This window comes from Trachemys scripta, chromosome 1, assembly GCF_013100865.1.
Source record: "Trachemys scripta elegans isolate TJP31775 chromosome 1, CAS_Tse_1.0, whole genome shotgun sequence".
In the NCBI taxonomy this organism is placed as follows: Eukaryota; Metazoa; Chordata; order Testudines; family Emydidae; genus Trachemys; species Trachemys scripta.
This window is the reverse complement of record NC_048298.1, coordinates 250,768,054-250,780,528: the sequence shown is the minus strand read 5'-3', so window position 1 is coordinate 250,780,528 and position 12,475 is coordinate 250,768,054. Positions and strand designations below refer to the sequence as shown.

Sequence of the window (12,475 nt, the reverse complement as noted above, 5' to 3'; positions counted from 1 at the left end):
CTGTTTAAAAATTAGATAATCACAGATTTTATTTCGATTTTATTGAAAAAAACAAGGTCTGGAACACATCTACTCACCCTTTTGGACTTCGGGTGTAAAAATAATAATAATAAAAATACAAAAAAAAAAATCATCCTGAACCAGGAGAGGGGTAAGTGTAAAGGACATAGCACATGGGATAGGAATATGAGAAACTTCAATGTAGATGCATTTTCCAAAACTCATTGAAAGCTATAAATCCCCATGGATTGTGTGTCAAAAAAAAATGAAATGTTCCATGTAATTTTCAGAAAATGTGATAAGCTTTCTGATAAGGGCAGTCCTCTTGTAAGTGTCTGTAAGACCTTTAGAATGTTTTACCTACATGTACGTGACTGCTCTTCTGCTCATGTGAAATGCATAAATTGTCATTTTGTCTACACAAAGCTCCTTTCCCTAGATAGCTCTGCAATGTGCAGTGGGGGAGAGCCAAATGTTTACCACCTTGTTAACACCACTTACACAGTCAGGAAACATGAGTTCAGTTTTAGAGAGATGGCCTTAATCTTGGCTCAAAATATATTCACATCTGTGGAATGAAAGACTTTGTAGACGTAATCTCAGTCTCTTTAGGGGAGTGTCTCAAATACATACAAAAAGCAAGTTTTTTATGGCACTTGCTGATCGATCCACTGACAGGTCTGTAATTGAGCAAGAGTCAGTGTATATCAGATTTGTGCAGCATGGGAAATCTTGTACTCGCTTTGCTGTGTACCAGGTTTGGATATTCAGACAGCTGATGTCAAACAGTTGTAAGGATCAAGGCAGCAGACCTCAAATAAAAACTGGTTGGCCAGAATTTGTAATAATTTGTATTAATAATTAAATTATTCATTATTATAATTTGTACGGTACAGCAATGAATATCGGCTGTTTAAATGATGTTCATTTCAAGTTCAGAGAAGATGCTCTTTATGTTGTTGTGAACTGTCTCAATGAAAGCCATGAACTTGCTATTCTGGATCTCAAGAAAAGTTATTTGAGGTTTTAAAAGTTGGAATTTATTTTGAAAGACACTTTCAGATTTTCTATTTCATCTTAAAATTCACCAGCAAGGTCAAACTCTTACTAATTCTTTTGAGGCAACCATGAGCTAATTTGGAGTTCTACCATGTATGCTCGTTGCTAGTCTGCAAGGGAACTGAAGACAGTGATTAAAAAAAATTCCCACCTGACTGTCACTCCTTTGAAACACGTTGCAGAAACTGACTCAGGATCAGTCATAGCCCAAGTTATGTTAATTCTTAAAAAGATAAACTTGTATTGCATGATTGACTTCACCACCATTATGAAACCTTGGAGAATCCCTTATTCCTGAGGCTTTGTAAAAACTAGAAAGTGCTGTGCTGGAACTCATAGCAATGAAAGCTAATTTTGGCCTTTATGTTCCAAAAATTATTCTTAAGGATAGAAGATGTGAAGGGGTAAATATTTCTGGATATTTAGAGGCAAATCTGTAGAGAAGTCCAGCATGCTTGAAACCGTCATTGATTGCTTGGGTAATAACAACCATCATTCACGTGATTTCAGTGCTTTGAATCTACACAGTGGCCTACTGATACAAACAATAACAACCATCATTCACGTGATTTCAGTGCTTTGAATCTACACAGTGGCCTACTGATACAAACTGGCTCTTTGTGGCAAATCTGTTAGACCACTTTACACAGGTATTGAAAAAGGAGAGTGTCCTGACAGTGGTTGCCTCTAAAATCATATGTAAATACCATTAAATCCACCACAATCATACATAAATATTTAACAAGGCTTTTAACCACTAGGCCATCAGTCTGTCAGAATATATTGCTCTTGTTAGAAATGCTATTTTCATTGACTTGTATCACTGCAGTGGCAGAATGTGCATTTTCTGCAATTAATTTAGAACAAGCCCACTCACACGTAGACAAGAAAGCACATTCCTGGGCTTGCTGTAGATATGAATGAATTGGCCATGAGTAGATACTGTCTCCTATCAGGCTATTACTGTATCTATTATCTTGAAAAGGGACTGGGAACAAAACACATTAGTGGACATAGTCACAGTGAATACTTAATTGCAATATTAGGCAGAAATGGGAGAGTAGATAAGTACTATTCTATGTGATTAGACCTAGGTTCCAAAATAGGTGGACATATCTCATTGTATTATTTAGGAGTTAGAATTTACACTTGAACTTGAAATAAATTATTATTAGGGCTGTCAAGTGATTAAACAAATTAATGGTGTTTAATTGCGCTATTAAACAATAATAGAATACCATTTATTTAAATGTTTTCTACATTTTCAAATATATTGATTTCAATTACAACACAGAATACGAAGTTTAGTGCTCACTTTATATTTATTTTTATTACAAATATTTGCACTGTAAAAAATGAAAGAAATAGTATTTTTCAATTCACCTAATAGAAGTACTGTAGTGCAATCTCTTTATCATGAAAGTTGAACTTACAAATATAGAATTATGTAAAAAAAAAAACTACATTCAAAAATAAAACAGTGAAAAACTTTAGAGCCTACAAGTCATTCAGTCCTAATTCTTTTTCAGCCAATTGCTAAGACAAGTTTATTTACATTTGCATGAGATAATGCTGCCTGCTTCTTGTTTATATTGTCACCTGAAATTAAAAAAGGCATCTGCATGGTATTGTTGTAGCCGGCATTGCAAGATATTTACGTACCAGAGGTGCTAAATATTCATATGTCCCTTCATGCTTCAACCACCATTCCAGAGGACATGAGTTTATGCTGATGACACATTATTTTTTAACAAGTGTCATCAGCATGGAAGCATGTCCTCTGGAATGGTGGCCAAAGCATGCAGGGGCATATGAATATTTAGTATATCTGGCATGTAAATACCTTGCAATGCTGGCTACAAAAGTGCCATGCAAACACCTGTTCTCACTTTCAGGTGACGTAAATAAGAAGTGAGCAGTAGTATCTCCCATAAATGTAAACAAACTTGTTTGTCTTAGTGATTAGCTGAACAAGAAGTAGGACTTAATGGATTTGTAGGCTCTAAAGTTTTACATTGTTTTGTTTTTGAGTGTAATTATGTAACAAAAGAAAATCTACATTTGTAAATGGTACTTTCACGATAAAAAGATTGCACTAACGTACTTGTATGAGGTGAATTGAAAAATACTATTTCTTCTTCGAGTGCTTACTCATGTAGATTCCATTCTAAGTGTGTGCATGCCCATATGCACAGTCATCTGAGTTTTTTGCCTTAGCAGTATCCGTAGGGTCGGCTGGAGTGCCCCCTGGAGTGCTGCGCTCTTGCATTGGTATATTAGGTGCTGCTGACCCTATGCCCTCTCAGTTCCTTCTTACTGCCTGTGATGGTTGGTTGGAGGCCTTGTCTTGCATCACAAGAGCATTAGCAGTTCTTACAGTCCATTGTTCTGTCTCCTTTGTTGTTAGTTGATAGGCACTTAGTTAGATCTTTAAGTTAAGTATTAGAGTAGTAGTTTAGGAGTTAGAGTCCCAGCAGGAACTTTGCCTCTGCTAGGACTTTAAGCCATGTTTATCGTGCAGCCTCACAGAAAGAATAAGTGCAGGATCTGCAAAAACTTTCATCCTCAAACTCAGAAGGAATGGGATATCCACTTGAGAGCCCTCCTCGTGGAGGCTGTGCTTCATCCTACCTCGGAGCCCTCTCGATCACACTCCTTGCCCAACACCTCAGCATCAGCGCCACCGGCACCGGAATCCACCCGGCACTGTTCCCCCTCGCCAGTGCCAAGAAGTGGTCGAAGTCGAAGGGCCTGCTGGCACCGCAGAAAAAGGGAGCTTTGGGCAAAGGACCTGTGTCAGGCCCTGTGCCTGCACCAGAGCTGCTTGGGGGTACCTCTGCAGTCCTACCCCCTAATCCAGCCAGGGACCCGACTCCTGGGAGTGGCAGTGGGTCCAGGCTCCTAGTAGGGTTATCTGTGGCCGAAGGGGGCCTGGTGGCCAAAGAGCAAGTAGACTGACTGGCACCGCAGATGCCAACTCAGGTAATGGACCCAGCCGAAGCCCCGACATCTACAGGCAAGCTGGTTATGGGACCAACCCCTAAAGCAGCAGAGCATCCCCGATCCCTGGACCGCAGGCATCGGTCCACATGACCACAGCCGCAGGCCCCGGTTAGAAGACATAGATCTCTGACACCAAGGTCTCCACCTGAGTCACGACGCCGATCCGCGTACCCATGGTACCATCAGCCTCCCGTCAGAGTTCACCATGGCGCAGATCACCATCGCCTAGGCGATCTCCCAGGCGTCGATCCCCCTGGTATGGGATCATTCCCAGTCATGACACTGGTCTCTGGCTCCCCGGTACTGCTCTTCAGGCAGGCATTGGTCCTCACCCTCTCCTTATTGGTCGCAGACAAAGGTCAGCCGATAGACTCGGGCATCTACGGCTCCGCCCTGGTCGCCGGAAGGGCAGTGGTCCAAACCAGAGGGAGAGTTCAACCCCTCACCTATGAGAGCCGAATCACTGATGGCCCCCAAGACAGGCAGGGCACTGACAGTGACAGTGTGGCAGCAGGGGCAGCGGCCCGCCCAATGGCAGTACTGGAGCCCGTGAGGTATACCTGTCATGCCAGTCCCATACTCCCACCATTCCTCTCAGGCCACATCGGACTAACTGTCTCTGGCACAGTTGGCACCTGAATCAGAGCATGGTGCAGAATCCGACGCGGGGGCAACACAACGGGCCCTGACGCCCAAGCAGCCATCCCCAGACGAGCAAGGGGAAGCCACCCCTCTCCCTGCTGTGTAGTCGTCTTTGTCGTCTCCGGACAAAGCGGTGGCAGGCCTCTCACAAACGAGTAGTCCCCCTGACGACTTCCAGGAGTACCAGGCCCTGCTCAAAAGGGTGGCTGCCAACCTGAACTTGGAGGTTGAGGAGCTAGCGGAGGAGTCCGATGACCTCTTTAAATTCATACCCTCCTCCACCCCGGCCCGGGTCACGTTGTCCATCTACTCACAGGTCCTTAAAATTGCCAAGTCTGTGTGGTAGACCCCTCTCTTCCATTCCGCCTATCTCCAAGAAGGTGGAAAATAAGTACTATGTCCCTTCAAAGGGATTTGAATACCTGTATACCCACGCTCCAGCGCAGGGTCCCTGGTCGTGTCCATCGTCAACGAAAGGGACAGGCAAGAACAGGCGAGTGGCACACCGAAAAATAAATATGTCAAGAGGCTGGACTTGTTTGATGGGAAAATTTATTCAACAGCCAGCCTGCAAGTTAGGGTGTCTAACCATCAGGCCCTGCTAGGCAGGTACAACTTCAACCTGTCAGACTCCATCAGCAAGTTCAAGGAGGACCTTCCACAGGACCGAGCCCAGGAATTCACCACTTTGGAGGAAGAGGGCAAAGCGGTGGCAAGAGGCACCCTCCAGATGGCCTGGGACGCTACGGACTCGGCAGCCAGGGTGGTAACATCTGCGGTGGTCATGAGGCGCAGCTCCTGATTGCAGTCCTCCGGGCTGTCCCAGGAGATGCAGACTACCCTTCAGGACCTCCCATTTGAAGGTGCAGGGCTTTTTTTGGATCTGATCGATGCACGGCTCCATGGCTTTAAAGACTCCCATGCCACCCTCTGTTCCTTGGGCCTGCACACCCCTCAGCAGGCTAGAAAGCCGTTCCATCCTCTGCCTCCGTCAAGGGCCTGGGGTTCTACAAGCAACTCCTCATTCAGGAGGTTGATAACCTCCTATGCCCGGGGGCAGTAGAGGAGGTCCCTTCAGACTGGAAGGGGAAAGTGTTCTACTCCTGCTATTTCCTAATCCCAAAAGCAAAAGGGGGCCTCAGGCCCATTCTGAACCTGCGCCGTCTCAACAAGTCTCTCAGGTAGTTAAAGTTTTGCATGATCTCTCTGCCCTCCATTATCCCCTCACTGGATCTGAGAGACTGGTACACTGCCCTCGACTTGAAGGATGTATATTTCCATTTTCCTGGGGCACAGGTGCTTCTTCCGTTTTGTTTTGGGCCACTGCCATTTTCAATTCATGGTGCTGCCCTATGGTCTCTCATCAGCCCCGAGAGTGTTTACAAAGTGCATAGCACCAGTGGCCACTTACCTGAGGCACCAAGGTGTACAAATTTATCCATACCTTGATGACTGGCTAATAAGGGGCTGGTCCGGGGATCAGGTGCAGCAGCATCTTGATCTGGTTTGTTCCATCTGTCGCGATCTGGGGCTGTTGATAAACAAGAAAAAAATTGACCTTAATTCTAGTACAACGCATAGAGTTCATTGGAGCTGTCCTTGACTCTACTCTGGCCAGAGCCTTCCTCCCTGAGGCTCGGTTTCAAGCTAGGGCAGACCTGATCTTGTGCACGCAAGGCCACCCTCTTGCCACCACTCATTGAAAGGACTAAGCCATTCCGCAAGTCAATGCAATTGTTTGCTGCTGTGGCCAACAGAATGAAAAGTCATCCAGTGTCCGCTCAAAGAATGTCGTCTTGGATCACTGCCTGCATTCGCTGCTGTTATGATCAGGCAAAGGTGCCACCTCCGGCAATCGTAACTGCCCACTCAACCAGGGCGCAAGCCTCTTCGGCAGCTTTCCTAGTCCAAGTGCCTATTCAGGACATCTGTCGGGTGGCTACCTGGTTGTCCATCCACACGTTCACATCCCATTACGCACTTACCCAGCAGGCTCGGGTTGATGCTGGCTTCGGTAGAGCAGTACTGCAACCCACTAGGCTGTGAACTCCAAGCCCACCTCCGAGGATACTGCTTGTGAGTCACCTAGAATGGAATCGACATGAGCAAGCACTCGAAGAAAAATGGTTACCGACCTTTCATAACCGTTGTTCTTTGAGATGTGTTGCTCATGTCGATTCCATTTCCCGCCCTCCTGCCCCTCCATCGGAGTTGCCGGCAAAAAGGAACTGAAGAACTGGCATAGGGTCGGCAGGGCCATGCATGTGCACATCTCCTACAAATACCTTCATCCTTTTCCCCATGCTGCCACTTGGGTGGGGAAAGACTCCCTGTCAAAATTCGTAAAGGCATCCCCTTATTCTCCTTCAGGATCCTCCTTAAAACCGTGATGTATACAGAAAACTGCCATCTGAGAATGGAGAAGCAGGTGGGAAATTGCGATTAATGCTACTACTGGCTACAAATTGTTCAAACAGTTAATCCATGTTAAAACATCCACCATGGCAGAGACTGTCAGTTACTCTGTGCAGTGTCTAGCACAATGGGGCCCCAACCCTGGCTTGTCTCTGGGCACTACCACAATTCAGATGTTTAATAATCATCAGATCTTTGTTCCTTCATCCTCCCCTATGCCCTCCCCAACTCATTTTGTTTATTTCATCCACCCATTGTGTCTTGTCTTTTTTAGATTTTAAGTCCTTTGGGGTGGCGGATGTATGTTTGTGGCTGAAGCTTCTAGAGTCTACCAAAATATAAATGATAATAAATATAAATATAAATGATAATAAAGATACAAAAGTTGGCATGCCAATAAGTTCAAAGCTCATAGGTGCAGGCAGATTCCAGTCATACAGAGCATTCCTTTCCTCTCAGAGTAGCACTGATTTTTATTTATTTTTTTTTACAATCCAGGCTTGAAGTAGATCATTCAGTAACATTAGTAGGAGCTGCTATTCCAGCCTTCTAGAACAGATGGTTTGAACAGAATGACCAGACTAGGTACCTTGAAAAGCAACAATTCAGAATTCTAAGTATCTGATCCACCTCCAGACCATAACACTTCCAGAGTTCCTACCTGGAAAACAGTGCAACTTGCAGATACGTGACAACACTGATGTCACTCCTGAAAATACAGTGTATTATTAACAGTCATCTTCTTTGAGAAATGGAACACCCTGGTGTTCATTGTCCCACACATGTGAGCTGAGGTTTCTGGGGTACCCACAGGACGATGGTTGTAATAGTTGAACCATCTTGATTGCATACTGTACCTACAGCAGCAAACTGGTAGAGACATAGATGTGCTCCAGCAGCTCTTGGAGCACTCCTCATCAGTAATCATGTATGTGGCTGAAATAAAGGGCTGTCCATGATGGGCTAGTGTGTTTCTTTTTGGTGATCTGTATGTCAGAGGTAGTATGTTGCTGGGGTTATTTTCAAAGCATCTTATTTTTTTAGATAAATACCACAGTAAAAAATGGCACAAGCTTTCAATTCGTAAATGGGCAGAGTATTATTTAATGCTGTGTTATATACGACCTACAAATATGGCTTGAAAATGTGTTGAGTACCCAAATGAACAGGGAAAAAAGGGGCATTTCAGCACATATCCTGTGCTTACCAGCCTTTCACTTTTAGCTCTGAAGTAGAGGCGTGGTGATAGTGAGATACTGCAGCATGTCCCCCAGGTGGTGATGTTACACCCGGTAGGAAAGGGCATTGTAGCTAGCCTAGCTAGCCTATTTGGGTGATGGTTTGTTTTCCAATACTGTACAGTAGGGGCGTTTGAAATATATTGTACAGGGTATAAAATAATACTGTTAACCTTTGCTTTATGGGAAATAAAATGATTGACCGGTAGAGAACAGGTTCCAGCACTCTTGGGCTCTAGTATACTGAAATGTCACACTAGCAGGATTAGTCATTACATGGGAAAGGTGCTTCACTTCATTGACCTGCCAAAAAATGTAAGAATTAGAAAAATGTTGCTATGTGTCTTATCTTGTTTGAGGCATCCAGCCCAACAAATTTCATGGCTCAATTCTGCTCCTGTGGAAGTCAATGGAAAGCGCCCCATTCCCATCATTGACTTTAATGGGAGAAGGATTTGAACCTTAAAATTGTAGCAAATAATTATTCCTATCCTCTGAGGTCCTGAGTTCCTCCTGTGAGGTGCAGAGTAGCCTCAACTCCCATAGATTTAAAGGAGTATTTAGGGCACTCAGCACTTCTAAGGATTGGCCCAATAACTGCACTTTCACTTTTCACTTTGACATTTTTCTTTTTTGCTTTTTTATTGGAAAAATAGGGGAAATATATCTTATATTTTCAAGTGTAATATCCCCTTTGTCTGATTGCATCCTCTTGAGGGTCTGTAATTGAGAGGGAAAGGACAAGTTTGTGAAATGCAGAAGCCTAAACCCAACATAGGTCGATGGTGAAAACCTTGTGAAATCTGTGTCTTAATTTTAAATAGACCAAAGCCTAAATTGTAGTGTAGTGGCCGTCTTTTAAATGGATAAAATCATCAAAAAGTCCAATAATATTTTTATTTCTTTACAGATAATCCTGAAATAATCAGCAGGAATGGAGTGGAATGTCAAGAGACCTCATTGAGAATGGCAAAACATTGTTATTGTACATACTATCCTGTCTCCTCCTCTCTAGAATTGCCACAACCTGCATGCTAAGTAAAGATTTTGTTCTTATGGACAGATCAGAAATTCTAAAAAGCTAGTGCTGCTGTATTATATATGAATATTACATATGGTATGCTTAATATATTCCAACCTGAAATAGTTAACTACCTGATACCAGCTGTGATGTTTCAAGACATAAAGGGTAACATTTTACTTTTAAAGATTTTATAAACACAGTTTACTTCATAGGAATATTTATTATCTCCATAACTATGGCTAATGCAGATGGCCCCATTAATTTAGTATTATAAGATTCACAATTTTATGAATCTTTCAAGTTTAGCAATAATTAATTTACATTGGCTAAAATATATCCTAGTTGCAGGTTTGATTTTTAACCCTAATTATTGTTATTGTAACCGAGCAGAAAAACCAGAAGTCCTATGTTTACTACCTTAGTCACCTGACTCCAATACAAAGAAAGGAAGTGAAACAAAACCCAGTACCCTGGTCATCACCCTGTAAATCTAAAATTTTAAATAGTAAATCCAACGTAAAGCACAAATTCTTTAGATATACATAAGCTGATATTTGACTTGTATAGAGAAGCTGCATTGAATCATGGGACAGCAGAAAAAAATTAAAACTTTGCACGGTATGAACTTCATACCCCCAAACAACAGAGTCTTGAAAATATTATTTTACGAGTATATTTATAACGTTTTTAAAAGAGACTTTGCAGAAGTGCCTAAATTTTGCCACATCAGACTTGAAGGAAGTGAGGCTGATGCCAACAATCTAATCCACAATAAGTGACTAATCTTTTAAACTCTCAGTCAGGTTACCTAAAAGAACCAAGTTGCTGTCTATCAAGAGCAACAACAACAAAAAGGCTGTAGATGAGGAGATTTGTAAGGTATCCTAATTTAACTAAAATTGAGTTCAGTCACTGAAAACCTGATAAGTGACTTTAATCTAGATTATTAACTAAACATTAAAAATGTAGGGAGAGTTTCAGTTTAATAAATCATTACAGTTCTTGCATTTTTTAAAATTGGATTAAAGGGTTGTAACCGGATTACAGCATGGAGGGGGGAAAAAACTAGTTATTTTAACTTTTTTCTTTAAAAACATATTTTATGTCACAGAAATATGAAGATATCTTTAATACAACTATATACATATTATATATATACATACATACATATATATGGATGAAACAGATTTTAATGTTTACTTTTTTAAATACATTGTTGATTTACAAGGTAATTACATATGTACAATTAAAATTTCATTTAGGTTTGGTTTAAGATTTGTTTCCAGCACTACTGTACCAAATATTTCATATTTTACATTTTGTACGTTGCACACGTCACAAATACGTAGTTTTTAAATTATTGTTTAAAAATGAAAACAGCTGTTATAAGTGAATATTATGTATAATTGTTGGCAACATCAGTTTTCTATGTGGACATAGTTTGTGATTGCAGTATTTTAACTTAACCTTTTCAGATTGATTGTAAACTATTTTAAACTTTGGCAGCACTGCCTTTTCTGAAAGGCACTAGAGGCACTAACGGGACGATTAGTTGTCTAGGAAATTATTTTCCGTTCTAAATTTTGTTTGTCAAATGTCTAATTGCTATCTATTTATATTAAAGCTGTAGATCTGATCACCCGAAAGAGAGAAAAAAAATCACAATCTGATTGTAAAATTAACATAGTGGTTGTAATGTTGCATTTGTTTTATTATGTGGAAAAAAATGTATCTTAACTCCTGTTACTTTAGCAGTTAAGGTATCACCATTATGTACTATTGAAACACTAATATTTGTAGACTTTCTCAGTCATTATAACTAGGTAGTTGACATTGCAACTTGCCTATATCTGTCAAAGTTGTTTTTATTTGTTTTTAATAATAGTTCATTTAGACATTTTGGTAGCTTATTGTACAAGACTAAATGGTAAATTATCCAGATTGTTTCAATATTTTATGTAGAGGACTGTTTAAAACATTGTTTTGTGCAAACTTTTTATGTTTCATGATAATTATTCTATAGTTTTTTACAATTACTTCAGTACTACTATTTTTTGCCCATTCGTGACAAAGCTTCAGATACATCAGGTCTTGCATTCAGACAAACCTACAAAACAAAAGAGAAAATGTATTTTTAATACGAGATCCACTTTCCAACTTTATAACTTTGTGATATTCCAAGAACAGATCTGTGCTAACATAAGGAGGCAATTACACAGATGTGCAAATAAATGTTCAACAGATTCTGCATTTTATTTATTCACAAATAATTTTTAGAACAATTACAAATTTGGGAAGATCTAAAACTATTTTTCTGTATAAAATATTATTTGCCAAAACTTTTTATATATTTTAAAAAGAAACTATAATGATGATGAGTAAACATTAAATGCTTTATTTAATTAAAATAAATAAATAAACTCCCCAGAAAGAACCATGAGATGGGCCAACATTGAGATAGTAAATACTATAGCTGAGACGTGATTTCAAGTTACTTGAGATGTCTCAGTATTTATTTTCTATAAATGAAACAGCACTTCACCAAAATACCTTATCATTTGCCTCTTTCATACAAAATGTAATTGACTGCACTTATACTGAATATTTCAATAACAGTTAAAGAAATCCCTTCTTCCATGCCTTTCACTGTAACCATTAGCAATCTGTTAAATATCCATTATATTTTTGTTGTAACATTAAATTCATTCACCCAATGTGCAACCGCTCAAATAAAAAGAAGCATTTTAAAATGATTGCAGCAGCACAGCATTCTTTCATTGTTGTAACACTGAGAAGAGCAACTAGTGCAACAAGTAGAGAGAGCCAAAACTCAAAAGAAGATGAGCACGGTATTTTTTAAAACCATTTTTTGATGGTGGCAAGTAACAGAGATGAAATATCCTAAAATGAAATGATCTGGCTCAGGATGAGCAAACATGACTTGCAGGGGGTGGAATTCTCCTTTTTTCCTCCTTCCCCCTAGTCAGCCGGAGCTATTACAGCAGCATCCACAACTGCTGTCCACATCATCTCTAGGAGGGAATTTGCATAGTGTATGTATGTAGTTGCAGATCTACTAGCCTTGCCCCAATCC

The 12,475-nt window shown here is 40.7% G+C and overlaps 1 protein-coding gene across 10 annotated transcripts in view; it reads left to right on the top strand.

Moving 5' to 3' along the window:
* Positions 1-12,134, top strand: part of MBNL2 (muscleblind like splicing regulator 2) — a 146,134-nt gene extending 134,000 nt beyond the window's left edge. For all 10 annotated transcript variants that reach the window (XM_034758244.1, XM_034758245.1, XM_034758242.1 and 7 more), the window contains one exon: positions 9,268-12,134. In XM_034758244.1, coding sequence (XP_034614135.1) covers positions 9,268-9,395 — 128 coding nt within the window. In that variant the 3' untranslated portion in view covers positions 9,396-12,134. The remainder of the gene's footprint in view (positions 1-9,267) is intronic.
* Positions 12,135-12,475: the final 341 nt, after the last annotated feature.